The sequence below is a fragment of the Citrus sinensis genome, chromosome 7 (assembly GCF_022201045.2).
Source record: "Citrus sinensis cultivar Valencia sweet orange chromosome 7, DVS_A1.0, whole genome shotgun sequence".
Lineage (NCBI taxonomy): Eukaryota > Viridiplantae > Streptophyta > Magnoliopsida > Sapindales > Rutaceae > Citrus > Citrus sinensis.
The window spans coordinates 16448800-16474661 of NC_068562.1; the positions used below are offsets into that span (position 1 = coordinate 16448800).

Genomic DNA, 25862 nt, shown 5'->3' on the forward strand with positions numbered 1-25862 from the left:
ACGAGGGTTTAATCTTCTTTGTGGTTGACAGGTTATTTTGGCATTTTTCTCTACGTGTACTCGGTGTGTGCAGATTAAAGGATTAATGCATTTTATATCTTTTAAGGTCCGACCAAATTCCGTTTTATGTCTTTTTAGCACAGCCAGTAACTTACGTTCTTACTCACTTGCAAGTTGAGAAGAAATTACCATAGGATAGGTTTGTTCCTCTCCCAAATAGGCATACTTTAATTCTTCTAATAAGGATTTTAATTCGAGCTCTGGTGCTTCTTCTTCTTTTCTCACATCTTTCAATTGGTCTTCATTACCTGTGTAGAATTAAGTATAGTGTATTTGTTAGTAGTATCACATTCTAATTCCTCACTTGATTCAAAGAATCAGCAAAACAAATTTCCATAGAGTTTATAAAATTCTTATCATAAACATGTTCCTCAATGATTGGCGCAATGAGATCAATCTCCACATTCTCACTATCATCATTTTTTTTATCATAAGGTCGTTTTACACATGTTGTTCTCTGGGTTGAAAGAATTATTTTCAAAAATTGTGCTTGCATTTCATCCCAAGTTTTGATAGATCCTAACCTAAGATTTGATAGTCAAGTTTTACCTTTTTCCTTTAATGAAAAAGGGAAAAACTTAAGTCTGATTATGTTCATACTATAATTTTGATCAGTACAAATGTTATAAACTTCCTCAAATTCTCTCAAATCTAGGTATGGATTTTCAAACTCAAAACCATGAAAGGTAGGCAGAAAATGAATGATACCAGATTTAAAATTAAAATGAGATGCGTCAATAGGAAAAATTATGCATGAGGATGACCCTGTTCTAATAGAATGTACAAAATCTACAAGTGTCCTCGACTATTAATGAAGATTTTGTAAAGTTTGGTTATCTCTGTACTCTGAAAATTTATTAGCTCCGATATCGGTCATGTCTAAGAGTGGTGAAAGTGATTTCTTAATTAATCTGCCACTATCGGTACGAGACCAACATCGCATGCATTGGTGATGATGCGTGTTAAATTAATAAGATGATGCAAAAGCAAATAGATAATGCATGAAACACCAAATGAAAATTGCACAATTAGAATAAAATAAAAATCAAATAAGCAAATAATATAAATATACAAAAATAAATGTGAAATAAAAATAAATAAACTAAAAATTAATTAATTGAAATTAAAATAATAAGCAGTTAAAACAGCCATATAATCAAAGCAATTAAATGAAACAATTAACAAAATATTAACGATTTAAACAGTATTTTAGAACCAGCCATATAATAAAATATAAAATAAAATTACATAAATTAATTTATAATAATAGTAAAACTGAAAAATAACATTATAGAAGGTTAAACCTACCATATAAATTAACCAAAAAAAAATATAAGAATTAAATTGCAGTAATTAAAAGAAGAATGCAGGAAAAGAATACTAACCTTAAGGCGTGGACTCTCTCTTTTTTTTTTTTTTTTGCCAATTTTAAGAATTACCAACTAATTAGATAATTAATTTAATTTCTGGGCCTTAATAGTAATTTTAAATCCATGTATGTTATGTCCACAAAATCCAAAGGTCCAAGTTCATCTAGTCTTTTAATTCCAAAAGACTAAAGAATAAGGCAAAGTCCAAATAATCAAGTTCTAATTCGGTTTGAGGGACTGATTTGCAAAGTTTCTGGATCAAAATAAAATTTTTCATAAATTTTATAGATGATATTAAAATTTCAAGAGAAGAAGGGCGCTAACTGAAGTTTTACAGAAAAATAAAATAAAATAAAATGACAGACAGAAACGAATGGCAAAAATAAATTGACACCAAATTTAAAAAATTTACTGGCAATAGTGCCAAAAAATTGGCACAACTCAAAAGTATTGTTACTCTCAAATATGAAAATATCTAGTTATAATATAAGTGAGTGAGTCTAAGGTCGAACCACGAGAAATTTAAAATCTAGTAGTCAACTTATTAAACAAAAAAATTAAATGCGAGAAAAGAAATTAATAGGAATCAATTTATAAATTTGCTAAGGTTATGGGATTCACTCTCGGATTTTAAACTATAGTTATAACAACTCTCTCATATTTGAATTTTGCATTTATTTTGCCAATTAATTATTATGTCATTTAATTCTTAAGTAAACATTTGTGTGATAAATATGGGATCAAATACGTAATGTGGCACAATTATATTGAAATGTCAACATTATGTCCTAATATCATATAAATCTAAAGAGATATAGTTCTATAAATTAACATGAAATAAAAGAAACTAGTAAAGAAGAAAAATACAACAAATAAAATAAATTTTAAGACTTACTTGAGAAAATAATTAATCAATAATTTAAATTCTTAAGCTTCTCCTTTCACCTCAGCTCAAAAAATTAATCACTCATATTGAACAACAAAACACTTACTTTATTGAACAAACTTCTGAAATATATATTATAAGAGATTGAACTATACAAAATAAGAAATTTTTCTAGGTCTCAGTCTCAGCTTCCTCTCTTCTCTCCGCACTGCCCCCCTCGCCTTTTATAAGCAGCAGAAATCTTCATCTTCTTTTATTTTATTATTATTTATCTATATAACTTTTTTTATTAAATCTCCTTAATAATACATTCCAAATGGCTCCAACAATTCTTTTTTGTTTCTCACTTTTAGTTCCAATTTGCTCTTTATTTTTGAAATATTTACAATATAAAAACTAACATACTGTAAATTAATTTAATATAAAAAATTATTAGACAGTATTAAGATAATTTAGAAATAATAAGGGCATTAATTAATACTGTAAGTAAAAAATTGATAATTTTATCTTTAATAAATATACACTTTTCAATGTCAATCACTTAGCTAGAATTTCACATACTTTAGTTTTTTTTTTTTCATTAAAACATCCTCATACATTTATAATGAAAGATAAAAATAAATAAAGAAAACCATTTATTATATCGTTTAATAAATACATCCATATGCAAATAGCAAATAAATCTATTTCTAAAAAACTTAATTGAAGCATCAAACTATACTTTATAAACATCCTCGAAATTATGAAATTAAACTAATTCTCACTAAATTCATTAACCAAAACCATTAAGAAAAACTTCTTGGCGTAATTTCATATAATTTCTTAGCCATGAATAACCTATTAAATATTATTTTGAGATCATATTGCACTATAATTCTTTAAAAAGCTATCATTATTAGTTAGCTAATCTCCAATCCATATCAATCCTCAATAATTTATATATCCGTCAACTTCATATCATTGAACATATCAATCCTCAATTCATTATTTCGGAAAAATTCTACTCCAAAATTCATATATCAAAAACTTCCTAATCCTCAAAATTATTTAATAAATAAACTCCAAAGTTTCACCAAAATCAAATTAATCATAATATACTTATTTTTGCCTAATTAACATTTCCTCAAATTTGAACTTTTCTTAAAAGTGATCTGTAATAAATAGCCTAATATTCAAAAAATAAATACATTCATAATACAATATTTCTGTAAAATAGAACTCCCCTTAAACGTATATTTATTCTCCAATATCTTGTTAATCTTTTGCAATCCTCCAAATATCAATTGATATCTTGCAAGAAACTCAAAAATTGTTGAACCTGTATTTAATTTAAAAAAATAAAGGTGGTTAAACGAAATTTTTATGGTCAAAAAATTGCTTTACACCTTTCCCATTCTCGTTGCTCTCTCTCTCTCAAAGCTCATGGCGTGGGTTTAGGGATGGCAATGGATTGGATCTGATCCAAGATCCACGTGATCCAAATCCAATCGGATTGGATTTGGATCAGTTTAAAATGGATTTGGATCGGATTTGTATATTGATATGCGGATAGACGGATCTTGAGCAAATTTGGATCTATCTTAATATCTAAATTCATATCCATATCCACTCATCTTTTAATTTTATTTTATTTTAAAAATTGCTTAACAATTGTGGAATTATAATGATAATAAATTTTATTCATAGCATATTAGTAGTATTTACCATGCATTTAAAATCTTAAAACTTAAAGCTTAGTTTTATAAATTTAAAGGTCAGCCAGCCCCAAATCATATACATGCAATATTCAAATTGCAAGTCAAGTAATATAACCTGTCAATTTATTTTATTATATTGGCCAAATAATTTTTAAGGAATATAGTTATTCATATATTTAGTCAAATATGGTCATAATAAAAATAATAAATGACTAAATATAAATCATGTTTAATTTATATGTCATTATCTAATGTTGTAGAAATGAGGGTAGGTGTATTGTGGATATTAGAATGATGAATGAGACAATAGAATATTAGATTGATCTTACTTCTGCAATTACTTCTGAATCATATTTTATTATCTTTCTTATTTGTTATTTTGGTGTAAAAGTATAAGCTCCAATATTTATTATATTTTTGAGAAAAATTATATAATTTATTTGTTATCAATACATTTTAGCCTTCAATTTTCAATCTAAAAAAATATTACTTTTTTATTACTGAATTTTAGAATTTATGACGGATCTAGAGCAGATTTGGATTTTAATTTTTTTTTTCGGATTTGGAGCAGATATAGATATTTATTTCTTTTTTGGATCTGGATATGGAGCGAAAAATATGGATTCATGACGGATCTAGAGCAAATATGGATCTTAATTTTTATTATGGATTTGGATCTGTAGCAGAGTAGATCCAATCCATATCTGCCCCAGTGCCATCCCTACGTGGGTTTGGTATCGTTTTTCAATTAGTGTTTCCCATTCTTATTGTAGAGAAGAAAAATGTTGTTTTTCATGTGATGTTTTGAAAAGTTAAAATGCGTTTGGTAGTTTGTTTTAAAATAGTATATAAAAAAATGAAAGTAAAAAAAAAATTGTGTTTGGCTGTTTATCTGAAAAAGTGAAGACAGTGAGAGAGAGTAAAGAGTTATTTATTATTTAAAAAAATTTTAATAGTTACATCATATTTTTGTGCGAGATATTATTATTAAGTGTAATTACTTTATTTTCAAATGTATTCTATTATTCTAAACATTATTTTGTGGAATAAAATATAAAATTAAATTGTCTAAAATAGCTTAATGCAATATAGTAAACCAAAAAAATATGTTATGATATAAATTTTTTAACTAAAATACCATGATTAATTGTATTTTTTATAATTTATTATAAATATATGTAAGAAAATTATTTTTATTTTAAGAAAGTTATTTTATTTAGAAAATAGTTCCTATTTTGTGTTTTAAAATAATATTGCATTTTAATTATATAAATAGATTTTATTTATTACATAATAATATTTGAAAGAATATAAAATTATTTTATAGTTTTTATATATTTGCTAACATTGCTTGGAGGATATAACTTTTTTATTGATATATTTTCAACAATATTTAGAAAATTGTTATAATTTTTATTTTAAAATAATATATAAAAAAATTAAAATGATTGATTCGGCTTCAAGACATCAAATAAACATAATTTTCATTTAATGTTATTTATGAAATACCATTATTTAAACCGACCTAGAGTGCTTTTGTTGGGCCTAAAATGTATTAATTGTCTTTGGAGTTTAAATATGTTAAACCGAGCTTAAAATATAATAATAACAATAATAACCTCCTTATTTTTTAACAGCTCAGGTTACTTCCTTTTTGTTCAAAAGATAAGAAAAATATGAAGTTGGGTTAATAATATTTTTTTTTTCTTAACAAAAATAGAGGTAAATTAAGATTTTCAAAAATGAGGAGGGTGATTTGAAAATATTCAGTTCACAAAAGAGGTAAGTCAAAATAAATTGTAAGAATAATTAGTTTGGGATATTTCATATCACCCTTCAAATTCCTCATAAAACCCTTTTCTAAATTACCCCATTAAAGAAATAAATAATTTTATTATTTCATAAATACTCTCCACCCCGTTCAAAACTTTTTTTTTTAATAATATATAAAAAATTAAGTAATAATTCCACTCTTTGGTTTTAACTTTGAGTGGTACTCTTGACACCCCTCCAAAAACCTCTTAAAACTGCTATTTATTATTTACCCCATTAAAATATTTTAGAGTATAATATGTTTCTTATAACATATTCTTGTACAACAAAAATAACCTTAATTAAAACATTACTCATAAAACGTCATTCTATCAATTATTAATATTGTTCAAACCTCATATAAAAATTTTTCTTGTTCCTCTTCCTCCCATGCTCTTTTTTTTTTTTAAATTTATTTTTCTCTTCTTTTGGTCTTCCAACACTACCGTGCTTAGCCCCAGTTCCTCCTTTATTTTCTCCCTTTTCTTTTTTATTTTTTAACTTCTTGTGCCGGTAAATTGTGCGTTAAAATTGCTAGGTCCCAACCTGTTGCTCAAGACAATTTAATAAATATGTGTTTTAGTTCTAAATATGCAACTAATTCTTGTATCTTGATATTAAAAAATCATGCCCATAAGCCCAAATATGTTATTCCAGGGTCCATAACTCACCGAACGCAGCGTTAATATTAAACACACGGTGAAGATCCATTTCTCAATAAGAGTCTAATCTCAGCCGTTGAATAGTTCACAAGCTAGAACGCAGCGTTTAGACAAGTTTTACAGTTACAAAACCCTAGCTTTTTCACTTAACAGAGCCACTCTTATATAACTTGCTCAAAGAAGCTCTCTTATTTGGTTCTTCCGCAGTCCGATCTTCTACGGCCAGGGGACACGACACTTAAACTCTGTGAGTCGACTCAGATTTCATTAGCCCTTAAGCTTCCATTTTCATTCTAATCGATATATGCTGCCCTTTGTGGATTTTCAGCCTTTGATCTTGTTCAAACTTTCTGCTTTGTTGTTATTTTTGTGATCATGTTGCTTTTTTGCCGTTTTATCCATCTGGGCATTTTTTTCGTTTGTTGAAATATACTGATCTTTTTTTTTCAATTTTGTTATGTATTATGCTTTTGGTTGGTGAGAATATGTAAAGAGGAAAGTAAAAGAAATAAGAAAAGCCTATTACAATTAATTCATTTCATTGAGCTTGAATCAAAATCTGTATCATTAATAATTAATCCGAAGAAGGCTCAATTTATGTCTTTTGTTTTTTTTTTCTGAAAGAAGAGTTTTGAGGGCAAATTTTTAACTATGATTGAGATGGAAGTGATGATTATTTCCCCAGATGATCGACAATGATTATAATGTGCGATTTTTCTCTTTTTGAGAATCCAAGCCAGTATTCTGATCCATCTCCATGTCATTTTAACTAACTATTCCACTTTCATTAATATTGGTCAAAATTTTTACTTTTAGGTTATTATATTTTGTAATGTAGGTTTCTGCATATTAGAGAAGATACAAGTAGCTTCAATGTTGTTAGGGATGTTTAATGTTGCTATGATAATAATGTCTATTTGGGACTGTTATAGGATTCGAGTATGTTTTGATTTTATGGCATGCACGTTTATTGTTTTACTAAGCTAGACCTTATTCTGAATGTGGGTTTGTTATTATTATAGAGATGGCTGAAGTAGAAGCCAAGGCGCCAGTTCCAGAGTCTGTCTTGAAGAAGCAGAAGAGGAATGAGGAATGGGCTTTGGCAAAGAAGCAGGAGCTTGAAACTTCCAAGAAGAACAAGCTCGAGAGTAGGAAGCTGATTTACAATAGGGCTAAGCAGTATGCAAAGGAGTTTGCTGAGCAGGTGATCGTTGTAAACTTCTTCAAAGTTTAATTTTATTACTATATTTGGATTAACAAGATTCTTTTTTTCCCCTAATTTTAGGAAAAGGTGTTGATTCAATTGAAGCGTGAAGCTAAATTGAAAGGAGGGTTTTATGTTGACCCTGAAGCTAAGCTTTTGTTTATCATCCGTATCCGTGGGTAAGTTGGCATTATTGATGTTTATGATCTTTTTCAAAATTGTGGAGTATGGATTTTAATAACTTAGTTGTGTGCTTTGGAACTCTCAGTATCAATGCCATTGACCCAAAGACAAAGAAGATTTTGCAGCTTTTACGTTTAAGACAGGTAGTTTATTGATTTCTACTTACTTCCATATGAATTAGATTTAAAGCTTTGTGATATTCTTGCCATTTTCTTATTATGCCTTCTCAGTTTTTGTGTTGTTCGCATGGGTGGGATTGGAAACTTTCTAGTCTGGAAAGTTCTTGTGGCGTGACTCATCTCTCTTAGAAAAGAGAAAATGGGGGGAATATGTACTAGTCTTGTTTAATATTGTAGTTGTTTACTGGCTGGAGGAGACTTGTGATACGTAGCTGGAGCATTAATTGTTTTTATTCCGTCTTTCATTGCTCTGATGCGGTTTAATGTTTTAGTATATTGTGTAGTGTTTTGTGGTGTCTTTAGTTTGTTTTAATCTTAGTTTGGGCCTGTGTATTTGTCGCCTGTGAGATGTTTCAGTTGGATTTTCTTTTTCAATTTCATGTTGTGGTTGCATTATATGGAAGGTAGATACATTAATTTGTGATAAATTATAGTCATGCAACATGACATTGAGTAATTTTGGTATTGAAACTTGATTTATTTCAAAATCTAGTGTCAACTTTTTTCTTGAATAAGAACATTGTTTGATTAATTTCCTCCTTGAATAATACAGATCTTCAATGGAGTTTTTCTTAAAGTGAACAAAGCTACCATGAACATGCTTCATAGGGTTGAACCTTACGTCACCTATGGGTAGGTCAAATATTATGTGTGTGATTTTACTATTTGGAAGGCTTTTGCTTCTAATATGTGTAACATGTCTGATGAACTCATGTTTCATGTAGATACCCCAATTTGAAGAGTGTTAGGGAGCTCATTTACAAGAGGGGATATGGAAAGCTAGATAAGCAGAGAATTGCTTTGACTGATAACTCAATTATTGAGAAGGTTTGCGCATCCTATGTTCCTTAGTGTTCATCATGTGGCAGTTGTGCTGCATAGTGCCTCGCTTAACATGTTATGAATGATGATGTATCAGGCTTTGGGCAAGTTCGGTATCATCTGCATGGAAGACCTGATCCATGAGATTATGACAGTGGGACCTCATTTTAAGGAGGCTAACAACTTTTTATGGCCATTTAAGCTCAAGGCACCATTGGGTGGCCTGAAGAAGAAGAGGAACCACTATGTCGAGGGTGGTGATGCTGGAAACCGTGAGAACTACGTCAATGAACTGATCAGAAGAATGAACTAGGCAGTTCGCATTATTTTGATGATTATTTAGAGTTTTGAGGTGTTTCATTATTTAAGAGTTTTGAGGTTCTTATGCTAAGATATTGTTGGTACCGTAGCAAACGAAATTTTAGTCCCCCCTTTTAATGTGGAAACAGTTTTTGTTTTAAACAATGGATCATGAGATGTTATTTGGAAATTTTATTCTGCTTCGGATTCGAGGGTTAGTTCATAATTTTTTATGTATGTTCAGATTTTCAAAAGCATGAAGGCCTCTTGATTGATATAATATTGTGCTATTTTGTAACGCACTCCATATGATACTGGAATTAACCTTGTTTAATTGTTCAACTTCTATGTGTGTTTTTTTTCACTCTACTAAAGGGCTTTTTAGAATATGGTCAACATAAGCATTGAACCCATCCAACAGTATATTTAAATGGATGGAAAGGACTGATAGGATGCCTACTGGCCTCGTAAATCGGATTGGTAGAATTTAGTGGGATTAAGGATCTAGTCCCGAACGGTAGCGATATAAAATTTTTTGTGTTGATATATGGGGGTCGTCAAAAATACCCAACTACCAAGCCTAGGTGATGTGGGGATGAGGTGGGGTTAGTTCTGTCGGGTTCGGTAAGAAATTTACATTTTACAAAAAAAAAATGTTATAAAATATAATATTATTTTAAATAACTGTATTTATTTGACTTAATTATTACATGTGTTTAAAATCCTAAATATTTACAGTTCATATTTTCATATATATTTTCATTAAAATAATTTTAAAATTTGTAAAATTATAAAATAAATTAAAAAATATACATATATAATACTTGGACCGGGTGTCTAAAAAGCATCTCCAAGCTTGGCTCCGGGCATTACCATACCCAAGCTCGGACTTGAATTTTGTCGTCCCTAATATACTATTTGGATTAAGATTTGAAATGAAATTTTACTTCAATTTACTATTTGAATGGGATTTATGATGCTTGAAAAATGAACGAAATTTGAATGAAATTTGAATCTCGACTATATTGTTAATTGTAGCTCAAATTTGGATTTTCAGAAGCGTGTGACTAATTAGTTATATGAATTATAGATAACTAACATGTCAGTAAGGTTTGTACGATAAGTCATTTTTATAAATAAAAAATATATGACTTGTCTATCATATTCGTTTGACATATTGGTTATGATAGAATTTGCATAGTATAATAGTAAACTCACGCCATCTAAGACATTTATGATCTTTATCGGTTTTGATGGGAACAAGATCAGTACAAATTTTGTGTTCCTATTTATTATTCGAGATGGGATTTGAAACAATTTCTCTCAATTGACAATTAGAGCAGGATTCGGATTGACCAATCCCAATCAGAGCATCCCGATTGCCAACCCTACTTATAAATATTGATTACAAAGAAAGTTTAAATGTATGTGTGTGTGTGTGTGTATTTTTTGATAAGAAATTTTATATTTATATTTATATTTTAAAAAAGTGACGTTCCTTTGTTATTGTTAGAACTGAGTAGGATTTTGATAGAAAAGATGGATCTCCATCATAAAAATCTTTTCTTAAACATGGATTCAATATTGTATATTGTGCACGATTTCCTTTATTACCATGTGAATACTGAATTGTGATTAGTCTTTAGCTGTTTTCTTTATTTGCTTATGATTTCTTTATATTGATGCTTTATTCCTCGTGAATGATTCTACGTTAAAACGTGATATTTATCTATTAAATAATATAATAATAATTTATAAATTATAAAATTTATCATCAAATAGATGGTTGACATATAGCGATTAAGACTAAAGTTAAAAACTTAATTTTTTAGATCTATATAACGTCATTGTATGTATTCCTTTTAAATTTGGGGACGTAACCCCTATGCCACACAATGGTTGCTAACCTCCTAAAAAAATTGGGCGTAAAAATAAACATAGAAGATATTTTAAGAGAAATGAATGAGTCAATTATCTAACAAATAATATTAAAGAGAGTAAAAATATCGTACTTAATAATTTAGCCTATTTAGTTCTGACTACTATAGTCGCATTACGTTTCCCCGATCTATCGGGTTAAAAAATTAAGCTTTGCAATTACTTGGGACCAGGGGCATTGTACATTTGTAAGTTTCGGAGCTCTTGTATGATTTGCCTTCTTTCCAAAACTTTTGAAATGGCCGTTAAACAGAACTGAACAAAACGTGTTGACGCAGCCAGAAATTTTTCGTCAATTACAAGGACCAGGTCAATCTTTGAAAAAATTCGCTCATGGCTAAGAAATTTTGATATTTCTTAGAAATTGCTAGAAACAAGAACCTGCCTACCATTAAATCCACAAATTCGTGTTGCTTCCAAGTTAGGGAAAATTATACAGATCCCCTTACAGTTTGCCTTAAACACATTACTGTCAAAGAAGTTTTAGGCCTTTTTTTTTCCCATTGGGCTATATAGCTTGACTTTAATTTTTTGGTAAATTTTGTAAGACTGTATGGTCAACTTATTTTCTACTTGAGAATAGCTCAACAGTCAACAGCTAGCCCGAAATGCTCATTGTGCCGATGATTTCCTGAATTCAAATAATAATAGGAGCCAAAGATACCGAAAAAATTAGAATAAAATTATCAAATACTATATATATATGCAAAGATATTTTATTTCTAAATGTATTAGGAAAATGATTGGTAAAATCTGAATCATATTAATAATTGATGCAAGTGAAACATTAATTTTAAAATAATGATATGCAAACCTACCAATGAACCCCTTGCCTCATCCCTACTAAGAACAAATAAATATTGAAATATTTTATTGGAAATCCTTAAATTTTGAATTAATATCAAAATTGCCCTAAAAATTTATCCTAGTGGGGATGAAGGTGGAATAATTAGTGTGCATATTATTTTTCTTAATTTTAATGTCAAAACAAACAAAAGGGGCCATTGGTAAATCAAAATACTTTAGTGGATGTGTTTGATCGAGAAAGACACTTTTTGCACTTTGATGTATTTAAAGCAAACCATGGAGGGATACATAAAAGTTTCCGTGTAAACGTAGTATTGCAGAGTGCTTGCAGTTCCTGTCACTTTCATACTCCCCTTAAGAAACATAATCTCAGGCGAGAAGATATCAGAGTTAAATTGCTAAGAGCCAAGTTTACGATCGTGTATAAATATTCTCTTTGAAAGTGTCCGAGAAATGATTTGATCCAAAATTTTAAGCTAATAAGATTTAAGGCTCTGGAATAACACTAAAGGCAAGTCTCAGAAGTCTCAAGGGTCTCCCTCCATGAAACGTAGACTAAGACAAGATCTAATAGCATATATACATGAGCCGAGAGAAAAGAGTTCGAAAGTGAACCAAAGAGCTTGCACGCAAGAGGGGGGTAAACACTAGATCTTGGCACTAATATTATGACAGAGAAATTACTTGATCCAAAGGCTTAAAATGATATGCCAGAGACTAACAATAATATTAAAAGCAAGTCTTAACAGAAAAATAAGCTTATAGTATAAAATACTGCACGTTTAGGTTTAAACAAATGGATATAGCAGAGCAATATGTAACAATCCAATAATGCTTATTTCTTTTTATTTTAGTAATTGAGTTTTGTTACAAGATAGATTCTGAAACAGTTTTACACACACACACTACTCAACCTTGCTTAGCAAGGCAATCAAACATGACTTATTAGGAAAAGAGAAAATTGAAACAAAATTAAGATGAAGCATGCATGTCTCATCATCATCGTCTGCTGCTTATGAAGTTGCAGGGACCAAGCGTCTGGAGCAAATTGTGCAGTAGAATTTCTTCTTAACTTTATGAGAGATTGGAAGAAAACAAAATCTCAAATGGGCATCAAAATCTATTGCCAGCACAGGCCCTCCACAGTATGGGCAAGCTGCATCAGCTCCATTTCTCCTAATCACCTTTTCTCGCAGATCGAATATTGACAACACACTCATTTTTCTCTTTTTGTTGGGGGACGTTGTTGTAAGCAATGCTTGTTCTCAATACATTTATTTATGCACATAATACTTGAATATTTGGGCATGCAACTTCTTTGGAGTTTCATTTTTAAAGCTGTTTCTTAGCTGGGGCGCTATTTTTTTTGTTTTTTTAGTTACAACTGTTAAAGAACTTGGTATTTTGCTCGAACTGATTGGTGATGTTCACGTTTGGTGCGTTTAAAGCAAGAAATGAATCAATTGAGAAGCTGCGAAGAAATTGGTATTGAAAGCAGCGAAGTTCGCTCCACGTCAAAAAAATGGTGCTTGACTGTTTGACTTCTTGGACATTTTAGCTGCGGTTTCTCACTGAGCCCGTGTTTTTAATTACAATAGAAGCTTTACACCCTGGATTTTGATGTAACTGATGTATTCATTTGACGCACCGCACCATATTATGTGAAAAGAAAGGAATAAAATCCTTTTTTTTATCCGAATATTATTGAATTTTAATGATTTTTTATTATGTGTCTTTTAGTGATAGTGTATGGATAAGATTTAATTTTTTTTTATTTTTTTATTTATTAACAATCAATCAGTGATTGAGTTATTTACTCATGACATAATCAGATCAGAAGAAAATCTTGATCCGAAAAGAAAATAGATTAAAATGTGCAACATGTTTACATGCTGCATCACTTGGGAAGGTTGTAAGTTATGAGCTCATAATTTGTGATCCCCTTTGAGTCTATTAGGATTCTTTTCGGGTGGGCTTGGGCAGTACCAAAAGAATGAGATCCAAAGGGTGAAGGAGACAATATCTTGTTAGTGGATCGGCCGTTACATTAGAATAGATTGAGTTACAAGTGGGATGATGTTATTCTTTTTTTTTAATTAATATTATTTATTTTAGAATTTCCCTTATTGCACAATAAATATTTTTTCTCCTCCCTCAGGATCTCAATAGACTAACTGACCACGTCTCACATCTCTTTCTTTTCTTTTTCTTTTTTTTAAATTGATTCGCAATTTGAATGAAATGTTAACTCACAGTCAAATCCCCAACTAAAATTAAACAAAATCTTATAAAATCACAAGAAGTAAGGTCAATATCATTAATAACAACAAAATCCATCACTTGTTCATAAAATTTAATAAAACTCAATATTGAAACTCGTCGTATGTTGATGGATTTATGTACCTGTTGTCGATGAAGATAGATCGTAGAGGTGATAATTATACTAGAGAGAGAGAGAAAGAGACGGGGTGGGGAAAGAGGGAAAAAATAGAATAAAATAATTATTTTTTAATTAAGAATGATTCAGAAATATTATAAAATAAATTAAAAAGTGGTGGCCGGTAAGATAGTTTGAGAAGATCAAATATTATTACTCTTATCTCTTGACTTGCCATTGCTCGGTCTTTTTTTTCTTTTTTCAAAATGGACTTATCGTTACATTAGGATAAATTAAAGAGTCAGACCATTGGCTCCTTCATAAAAAGTCCTAATAAAACACCTTTTTCAAAAGAACCACATTAATTAAACTAAAAGAATTCATTATTTATAACTATACATGCATTCTTCCAAAATTACCCTTAATTTAATCTCTTTAAATTTGGCTTATTTCTGTATGAATATTTTTTTTTTGAAATAATTACTTCTTTAACAGAAAAAAATTACAAGAGACCTACCATTTTGGAAGGGCATCCTCCAACATTTGACCAAGGCCCCCACTGCTATAATAGCCATCACCATCATCTTATTTTGCGCCTGTAAAAGCTTTACAATCAGCAATTAAACCGTATAAACAAACAGTTGAGGTTTCATTTTCAATATCATCCATACGGAACAAGATTCCCACAGCCTCAAATACGAATGGGGTTTTGGCCAATTAGACTGAATAGCTGCTGAGCAAATATGTATATATAAACATAAGGATCAAAGTTGTGGTGTTGAAAATGACCCAAGATCCTTGCGTGTTCATTAAAGGATGCGTACTCGAAAGAGATTGAAATAGGGATAGTTTTAGAAGAAGATCAGTTTCCTCATAAATAATGAATTCTGTTTTATCAGTTAAAGAGGTTCTTTCATAAAGACGGTTTTATCAGGACTTTATTGGGGTGTTGTTAGTAGCTCAACCCTAAATTGAATTAATGGGCTGGCAAACCTAAAAGGTATTTGACTAATCTCCTCATGAAGCTCCATTTTTAATTATATTTATTTTTTTTTTGAAAATAAATTTAATTTTTATTTAATTTTTTTATTGTTAAAACTTAAAATAGTATTATATTATTTTTTTCATTTCTTTTGTAATCTTATTGTTACTCGACATACAAACTGAAAAGTTTTCTAGTTGATGAATTTTTGGATGTTAATTATTAGCTTAAATAGCACATTTATTTAGACTGTAGTTTGAAAGTAATGTTAAGTACAAAAATATTTAATTAATAAGAAAGAGGAAAAGAAAAATAAATTATTTTAAATTTGTACAATTTATGTTAGTTACATATGAAGTAACATCTAGAAAAAAAAAAAAAAAGCGATTGATCATGAATGTGAGTATTTTGTTAAAAAAAATAAAAATCCATGTGTGTTGACTTCTTATTTGTTCTTAACTATAATTTTATTTGAAGTAGGGTTTTATAAGGATAATGAGGGGGTGCCAATAGCTTCACTCAATGGTATTTATCCTACTCAACTTATTTCACTAGCCCCACTATCTAATTTGTTTCTAAACCTACCATGTATCAAAAAATAAATATAGTAGAATCTCATTAAATTAATAATTGATAGATTGATAACCTTGATTAATAATCTAATTTGTTTTTTTTTAAAAAAAATCTTATCAAATAATTCATAAATTAATATTAACTAATTTAAAACTAAATGCATATTTAATATGTCTATGATTTTCTTTGTTGTACTATTATAATGCTTTATGCATTTCATTTGTCACTATTGCTTTTTTTTTTTTTTATACTTTTCAAATAAAAAGTCATTGTTGTATTCTATATGCTACGTCAAGAGAAATAAGAGAGATGGCTTAATATATTGCCTTCAAATGTCTTCTTTGATGAGTTACCATGTAGTTGTGATCTAACCATACAATCTCACCAAAAGATTATCACAGGACTAGTTCACTCAATCAAGAACAAATAAAAACTATATTATATAACTTGACGAAATCACTACATTCTCTAATTATACTACCTTTACACTTCATAAAAACTCCAATTATGAATTGTTATTATCTTTATAAATCAATGGTTATTAATTTATCAATGTATTAATATTTGCTAAATTAATAGATTTTAAATGATCCTGTTAATTTATCAAGGTCATACTATCCTGTGCTTTATATATATATATTTTTTCTCAAGTATCACCTGCTATTTATTTCCATTGTGGAAGTTTCGGTAACAGTGGTGGAAGAAGGTGGTTGGAATTTGTGAAACTGTTTTTGTGTTTTTTGTTTTAATGATATTTTTATTTTCCAATAAAGATAATTATATAAATAACTGCAGTTAATTGAAAAGTGGGGATTGATAAGAAAAATTAAGAGATTTAGATAGCACTGCTATTTAAACAAAAAAAGAAAAGAAAAGAAATTAAACATAAAGAAGAAGTAATTAACCATCCCCGCTTTAAGTATCCTTGAATATATTTCGCATATTTCGGGTTAAGTATTTTACTTCACGTGAAAGTGTGATTGGGCTTGGACGGAAATCCAATTTTGACTTGACCAATGTGCATTTTAAATGCAAATTACCCCTCTAATTAGATAAGAAGTGCTTCAGTACGCTCTTCAAAACAAATAATACCATAAGCAATTAATTCTAAGCGTATATCAAATCCACGGAAGCAGTAATTCGCTATGAACATTCCCAACATAATTAATTGGCTTCAAGTGACAAGCATAAAGCCAGAATCAGTGATCATTCTCGGATATACAAGAAAAGAATGCCATGTAATGTACTGATAAACACATAAATGTCATGATGAGGGTACGTCTACGGGGTTGTGGGCTTCAATATCCACGTGCCGTATGCCAGGAACGAGGTCCTGGATCTCCTTCTCTAGTCTATCAACTTCAGTTCCTAAAGCTGTAACAACTTCCTCACCTGCACCAAGAACTCGATGTTTAAAACATTCCAAGCACAATTCAAGTTATAAAACAAACTGCATTCATACCATAGTTCGACATGATTTTAAGCAAGGCTGTGTCGTCCTTCTCCTTTGCAGCTTCATGAAACTGTAATCGGAGCCAGTCGGACAGATAGAAATAGTTAATGATATTAACTTGTGAAGTATGGCATGTGTCAATTCAACAAGGGAGTTGAAAGTAAAATATATGCACGTAATGAATTTGTAAGCGTTAGGACTCACAAAGTTAATAGTTACCAAAACATTGGACTGTATCAGTTTCTAATATGCATGTGATAAATTTCAAAATAAGAATGTGAAGTAATGTAAAGTAGAGACTAAGATGATTAACCTGTTTGGCCCAAGCTTCACGTCCGGTTCTCTTTAGATAATTCTGTACAACCATCACTCCGTTGAAATCTGTTTCAATTCAGTCAAACATCATCGTATCATATTAATACACCGCTACTGCCAAATTAATTCACATTAATGAAACTAAATTTCATGAGTGGCATAGCTGAATAATGCCTGCTTCTTTCCACTTTCAATACATGATTAAAATGATTTCTTATCATTACACAAAGTTTGCATCTATGTAGGCAATTAATCATCACAAATATATGCTGTGTACTCCATATTATCTATATGAATTTACAAATGCCAAAGCATCTCATATGGATTGTAAACTAAGAATATTATCAGAGAAATTCACACCTCTTTACAGAAACAACAAGCTACTACTCTTGCAAAGATTTCTACAAAAATGTAGATGCCAAATGTAACAGAGACGACATGTTGTTGACAATAATCAGATATTGATGTTGACAGAAATTAACTCTCTGACAAATCGGCAAAAGTACGAGCTAACACAGGGAAGATTGGAAACTTTGACGGATATATTGATTTTAGAAGGAAATTCAGGAAACGAAGTTCCAAGAAAAATAAAATTGCGGTAGGACATGGCAAGAAAAATCACCTATCTCCGCCTTGAATCTAAAGAATCCCGGTCCAATCACCTCGCTTTTGCAATCATATAGAGCATCTACAACCTGCCAAAATTTTAGATTTTCAAACATGGGAACAATGCACAGAACAAATGTAGTCATAGACTTATCTTACATGAACATACCGGATCATTTTTCAAGAAATGGAGAATCTTCTCCATATCATGGTCATCCATAGCCCTACCAATCAAAGCATGACGATTCCTTTGTATTAGAAATATAGCCACCTGCACAGGAGATACAGTTCATTACCTATAACAATAGTGAAAGTTTTATTAGTTGTTCTCTTGTCAATATCATATACTAAACAGCGATAAGAACAGTAAAATCTGATGACAGTTCCAAGATAAGCCTGACCATCAGATATTATTGATAAAAGAACAGTAATTTCTGCATGGCCAATTCATTATTGTGCAGCAAGCAATCTTGCTTTTGCCACTATTCCTCCTCTTCTACTCTTAACTAATAATACAAAACAAGCCATTTTCATATTTTCATACTCAAAATTTCTAATTTTAATAGCCATTGAGGCTTAAATTTACAATTAAACAGATTCCTTCAACCATCTCTTTTAATCACACTTATCACTTTCTGTAACAATCTTATTTACCATTTTTGGGAGCCTATCCCCAAATTCAAATAATCAGTAAATGTATAAATTCCATATTCATACAGATAATTTTTTTTTTCAAAAATGCATTTTATATTTTAAAGTTTTTTCTTTCCAGTTACCATGCAGCCACCCGATCTCACAGTAAATTAAACTAAATACCTCTCCAAAGTTGGTGTGAGTAGGATTCAAACTTTTCACCACTTAATTTCACTAACAGGCCACGAGGCCAAACTAGCTGGAGTGTTCCCTTGAGGACTTCGTACAGATCTATTCATGAGATCAATAAAAACTCAAAACATAAATGAGCAGTAGAAAAATCAATTGAGAAACAAGGATCCTGTTTCAGTAAGATTTGAACTTAAAAGCAACCCAAGCTGCCAATCTTTCTGTAGCTTGAAGAAGCACGGCTGAATGGTGAGGTACCATATGACAAAGCATACACAAGTCATCATATAGCATTCTCTATTTTTGAGTTGTCAATTCTTTGAAATTGGGTACCTATTTAAAGCTTGGAAGAAGTTGGTTGCCACTTAACAAAAGAACCCTTTCCTTTAAGGGTCGATAATACATTTTCAGAAAGGTCCAAGATGTCTCAGCTGATGCCATTTTCTCATTGATTTCTGAGTGACAGAACTATAATGCATGTCTCAGAGAACCAATTACTTTTAGAAAGTGCCTTTTCCTTGCTCCAAATGGTAAAATAAGAGCACATTAGAAGTTCACATGATACAATAAAACTTCTCTATAGTAATACTCTGTATAAGAATAACCTTCATATAGTTATAAAAAATTCTTATCCCGATTTGGGCCAATTATAAAAAAAAATAAAGTCCACATTGTAATAAGTTACAATTTTATCCTATTCTAAGGAAATTACCTCTATATAGTAATAATTAACTGCATATTGTAAAAATATATATACTATACAACATTAGAGGTTTTAGATGGAATAAAAAAAAAAAAAACTTTCTAAAGTTGTTAAGGGCAATATTTATTTAGATTCTTAAGATTATTTTTCATATTTCCCAACATTACAGAAATTTTATGTACTAGTATTTTGAAATTATGTCTCCCTCTTTTATCAAAGTCTATAAATCGGATTTGACATGCCCATTAACTATATTATCAATATAGTGTGTGTTTTACCTCTATATCAGTGGCGGATCTAGAAAAATAATTTACCGGGGGCTAAATTAGATAATAGTAAAATATGAAAAACTAAAATTTTGAACATATAAAATATTTGCTAATACATTTATAATTATTCTCTACGCATTTTCATATTTTAAAATGTTATACGATAGACTCATTATCAATATTATTAAATTTATTGTTTCCTGTATAAATAACCAAACTATCATTTATCCCATATGATTCCAAAGATGATTTTTCATGAGTTTCATTCCTGAAAACGTTCGCTCCAGTATTATTATAGAGACTGGAAGAATTAATCATATTTTTTAGAATAGAAAATATTTTGAGTGGTGGGCTATTATTATTTTTAATTAAAATATAAGTTTTTATAATTCTTAAAAGTTAAATTTTAAATTTTATGGGGGTTTATAATTTATAGTGATTATTTTAATAAATTTTTTATGGGAGCTAATTAAAAAACTAAATTATTTTTCTTTTTTAATTTTAAAAAAAAAAATTTTTTGCCAGTGGGGGCTTGAGCCCCCATTGGTCACATGCTAGATCCGCCCCTGTACCCCCCATTGGTCACATGCTAGATCCGCCCCTGTATATCACTTACACTAAGGATAAATGAGTCAAAATAATAATTTTTGTAACTACACCTCTGTTAAGTTATAACCTCATAGTAATAAATTAGTTTGGTCCCAACATTGCGACTACAAAGAGCTTTTACCGTACTATCATGTGGAGATTTCCAACCTCAGGACTTTCTAATGCATGTATAAGTGAATTTATTATTTTGGAAAAAAAATACCATTCCAAGAAGGTTTCCAACTATAATTGAACCAATTGGGTCATAAATTGCATTTCCTGTGACATTAACTGCAATCAATGATGCTCCAGCTATAACAAGGCCGGTAACTGCAGCACCATCCTGCATAACAGAAATCATTTATTAGGGGTCCCAGACAAGGAGAATAGTTGCAATGTATATATAGTATCAGACATAACTAGAGAACAAATTATCAGCAATCAACCAAAATATATATTTTTAATTTGAATTGCAAAATGTAGTTAATTGCAGTAAAGATGATTAGGGACATACACGGCTATACAAAGATTCACAAACAATGTGCACACACATGGTAGAAGGATGAATTGTGTACAATTGCTTATCTAAACTAACAGTGAAGAATACACAATAAATACCTCTGTCATAACAGCAACAGATGTAGGGTCATGACCACGCCAGATATAGTCTCTTATTGTCATACCTTCTGCAGCTGCTCCTTTCTTGACAGCTTGTATCGCAACAAGAAGAGAAGCACCTGTAGGAAAGTATAATGAACTTAAATCAAGAAAAGACGAAGATCAAAAGGTTAAAACTAGCCTCTTCAGACCATGTTGTTAACCTAAAATCACAGTCTGTGAGCTATACCTTCAATGATAAATGAACCACAAATCACCAAAGCTGCATATTTCATATTTTCAGGAGCCTGTAGAAAAAACACGCAAAACTATATAAATATGCGTATGTTAAGGTAACACAGAATATTTAGAATTTTGGATGACATAATTTGTTTCATTACCTCTGCAGTCCACAAGTGTTGAATTCCATTGACAATTGTAGCACCAGAACCAAGACAAAAGATCCCGACAGCTGATATCAAAGACCAAACAAATCGTTCCTTGGAATAGCCATAACTGTACAATTGGGGGAAAAAATAAATAAATCAATTCAGTGCATTCTTATAACAAAAATAACACCTACGTCTTCACTCTAAACATGAATGAAAATTTCTGTCTCCATTGAGTAAAGTTTAAAAAATAGAAAGCACTAGTGTCCTTTGGCTAACGTACTCAAAAATAAAAAATAAAAAATGCAAAACATATGTAGCCTGAAATCTAGAAACAAATTTATACATGAGATGAAGTGCTGAAAGATTGAAAAACAAGGAAAATGCAGGCGATTTATTGTTAATGATGATGGCTTATGATGTAGAAAACTTACGGATGAAGAGCATCAGGAGCACGCCTGGAGCTACTCAGACCATAAGCTAGAAGCACCTGCAATTTTAATAAGAATTATTTTCTCTGCAATGAGTAATATATGAGTTGATTTAATTTGAAGGAAGAAAGAAAACAAGTGCATCTGCTAGCCTCGTTCCGAAGAACCTTCAAGATAAGTACCTGATTAGCAAAGTCCGCAACCGAATGCACAACTTCAGCCAGCATAACATGGCTAGAGGTCCCTAGCCAGACCCCAAACTTGAGAGAGAAGACAAGGAAATTTCCCCACAATGCAGTCGTAACCGCTCTTTGACTACATACAGATTTGAGGAGATGATAATAGCAAGAAACAAATCAGATAAGTTTTAAGGAAAAAATGGCAGTAAAATATAATACAGGATAGCAAAAGAGAAGCACCAGCCATCTTACGTATACAACCAGATCAGATTGATCATAACCATGTTCAATGTTAGTAATTTATTTCTTCTTGCAATTATTAGGGTGGTCTTTTTTCCGGTTAGTTTCTTTAAATAAATATATCATTTCAATCGGTCATTGTCTGGTAGAAAAACAATACCAAAGATTAAATTATAGTTTAAGTTCTCAACTAAACCTGTTTATTCTCTTGTCACATATTTCCCAGTAACATAACAAACACAGGAATACTTACAAACAACCAAATTTACTCTAATAGTATTTGAACCATGATGTTCTATGGCATAACAAGATTAAACAGTGCTGCATAAAAAAGACATGGACTAAGCATCAGCATCCATAGAAATTGACATTATCAACACTTGTTGGTTTGTAGCACAGGTTCCAATTCTTGTCAGAATGCATGCATCTAAAATCAGTTGGCTAAAGATTAATCAGAAAACTAAACAATAGGAGGATCCCAATCCCTTCTTTTCCCATGCTAGAGTTGTAAAAGATTCATTTTTCAAGTCCTATTCAACTATAAAAATGCCCACCAGATGCATTTTCCAAGTCTCATTCAACTATAAAAATGCCCGCCTTTTACCAAATTAGGAATGAAATCGGGCTCTATCAAATGCCTCGTTCTTCAAGATACTATTTGATTGGAAAAATTCCTCAAATACACGTTTCCTACAGTTCTACCAGCATTTTTATTGTGAAGAATACCGTCATTAACAAAGACACTTTGTACTGTTCCTATTGCAGAATGCATCCATGAAGAGAACTTTTTCTTTCTTTAGACGAATACCACTTTTACAAGGTTGTTTACACAGTAATGTGCTGAATGATTCGCATCTATAATGTTAGTTGTCACAACATTCTATCTAGATGATTGCCACAAATCAATTGCCAATTGATAAAAAGGCCAAGAGAAAAGTAGTTTATCAGACTCCTTTTTCCAAATTAACAAATGTGCCTATTACTCTTATCTCCCTCCTTTTTTTCTCTTCATATTTGAACGTTAAACATTATCATGCTTCGAGAATTTCATTTCCAAAAGGAAAAAGTTAAAAAAAAAAACTTATCATCACTCATTTCAACTACATTACCATGATCATACTTGCTTCCCAATTATAACCAATTAGCGCACTTCATAAACTCGAGTGCTACTAATGCCACCAGAACATTGAAACACACTGGACCTTAAATATCATTCTACAACCTTCTACCTATCAACGTGGACTTTTGAAAGAGTGGGAAATCAAGTATCTCGTAACACCCAATACTATGGCCAAATTATAAATTTATGCCCGTATTCACAAAAATGGAAAATATATGCTCGAAGAAAAGAAACAACACATTTAGGCGACAGCTTCAAAAATTTTACCTGTGTTCATCTGTAGTCTCAATCTTCTTCACCTGCTTTGCCCTCGTAAAAAAATCTATAATAATTAAAAAAAAAGCACACATACACACACACACACACACAAAGTTAGACCCCAATTCACATTTAAATCCCAAAATAAAACAAACAGGCAAAAACAAAATACTTACTGCGATTAGAGGAGTACTTATGATGTTGATTACTACCGCTATTGTCAAAAGAAACCAAACCCAGTAACACGAAACGTTTCGAGCAATGAACCGAGCAAAAACCTCGAAACTGATTAGTATGCTCTAAAATGCTAAAGAATTTTCCATTGTTATCATTTATAAATACATTAAAGGGAGAAGAAGGGTTTAAAACGGCAGTGCGTTTAGAGGAATGGAGAAGGCGAGAGAGGAAACGCCAAGATGTTCGCATCAAATCTAAATCTTTTCTTTCTTTTTCTTTTTTTTTTGGCTTAATTAAGAGAAATTCTGATATTGTTCTAAATTCCCCCAAAATGTTCGAGATGTTAAGTACCCACATTCATATCGAGGGTTGAAATGGAGTTGGTATAAAGAAAGCTCAAATATGAAAGGGATTCTTGACGTGATAGCAGCAGCAGCAGCATATTCCGTCTTCTAAAGAAGAAAAGAAGGTGACTGTCTGCGACTGATTATTGGGAATGAGAAAGTAAAGCAGGGACAGTGGCAACGGGTAGTGGAAAGCAAAAATTTAGCCCAAGTAATTTTTGTAGCCCAAATAGCCAATTCACTTTTTTGGACTACGGGCTAAATAAAATTTACCCAAATTATATATATTTTCTAAATTTATGTAAGATTTTAATAGAATATAAACAAGTTTTCTAATCTCAATATTTAATTAATTAGGGTCATTAATCCATAGATTTCTTCAACTCCAAGTAAGAAGTACTTGTGCCTTTTAGGCTTTTAGCTCAATTCTTCATAATCGCTAGTAGGGACTAAAATATTAAATTATAATCCTCGGAAGCTTAGGATGGATAAACCAAATAGTACTCTTCTCAACCGGTAGCAAACTAACCCTAATTAAATCACATTTTAATTTATCTGAGGTAATACAATTGTCTGGTAGGAATTTATGACGTGCGGTTTCGTTTTAAAACAACTACCTAATTGTTTGTCATTTTTACAAACTAAATACACACATGAATGAGGTGACATATAAGATATCCAATAAAAAATTTATAGTTCTTTTACAAAATAATAATAATAATAATAATAATAATAATAAAAGTAATTATTAAGAGTGGTGATTTTGACCTCCTCAATTTATCTCATCAGTCCTCATTTTTCAATTAATATTATTTATTTCATAATTGGCCTTGCTAAATAAATAAATATTATTTCTTCTCTCAAGTTCTCAATTGATTCACAATTTGAATCAAATGCTAACTCATAATCAAATCCCAAATAAAAAATTAAACAAAATCTTAAATTTCTATAAGAAATCAAAACCAATATTAGTAATAATAACAAAACATACCACTTATTCATAAAATTTAATAAAACCCAATGATGAAACTCATTGTATACTAGTAAAGGTGATGTATTAATAGTGAAGAAGATAGGTGGTGATGGCAACTTCTTGTTGATCAAGTGTTGGGGGTGATGGACCGATGGTTATGCACTTATACTAGAGAAGGACGGGGTTTGGGGGGAGGTAGAGAGAGAATAAAATAAAATAATAACTTTGATTTATTAAGGATAATTTTGAAAAGTAATAAGATAAATTGAAAAGTGAAAGTTAATCAGATAATTTGAAACACTCAAATATATTCACTTGATATTAATAACTTTCTCAAAATAAAGGATGGTAGAAAAATTCAGTCCAAACTTTAGTGTTTCGGGCCGGATTTGGCCCCACAACTCGAGCAAGTTTTCTTAACACTAGATTCGAGCTTGAACTTTACCTAAAAAACCCAACCACGGCCCGAAGGCCGAAGAAATTCTTAAAAAAATATTTTAATTACAATACACCTTTTAAAATATATTTAACCCATCCATATAGCAT

General features: G+C 30.6%; 2 protein-coding genes and 1 non-coding gene across 3 annotated transcripts; 2 read left to right on the plus strand and 1 right to left on the minus strand.

Annotated features, from left to right (window-relative positions):
• The first annotated feature begins 6568 nt into the window (after positions 1–6568).
• Positions 6569–9393, plus strand: LOC102614577 (60S ribosomal protein L7-4-like). The gene is made up of 7 exons (XM_006465101.4): positions 6569–6734; positions 7510–7691; positions 7773–7870; positions 7960–8017; positions 8607–8686; positions 8779–8881; positions 8973–9393. The coding sequence occupies exons 2-7, from the start codon at positions 7512–7514 to the stop codon at positions 9186–9188; spliced, it is 735 nt and encodes a 244-aa protein (XP_006465164.2). The 5' UTR covers positions 6569–6734; positions 7510–7511; the 3' UTR covers positions 9189–9393.
• LOC112496423 (small nucleolar RNA Z103) lies at positions 7148–7240 on the plus strand. Its single transcript, XR_003062988.1, has one exon. It is a non-coding gene; the product is annotated as a small nucleolar RNA Z103 (small nucleolar RNA).
• Positions 9394–16925: 7532 nt separating the features above from the next.
• On the minus strand, positions 16926–24529 carry LOC102614866 (metal tolerance protein C4). Its single transcript, XM_006465102.4, has 13 exons — positions 23999–24529; positions 23832–23886; positions 22208–22340; positions 22029–22084; positions 21607–21721; positions 21456–21513; positions 21227–21345; positions 20832–20951; positions 18396–18497; positions 18243–18315; positions 17619–17686; positions 17315–17375; positions 16926–17244 (listed from the first exon to the last, which is right to left on the minus strand). Exons 1-13 carry the CDS (start codon positions 24354–24356, stop codon positions 17117–17119), a joined length of 1446 nt encoding a protein of 481 aa, XP_006465165.2. The 5' UTR covers positions 24357–24529; the 3' UTR covers positions 16926–17116.
• Between the last annotated feature and the right edge of the window lie 1333 nt (positions 24530–25862).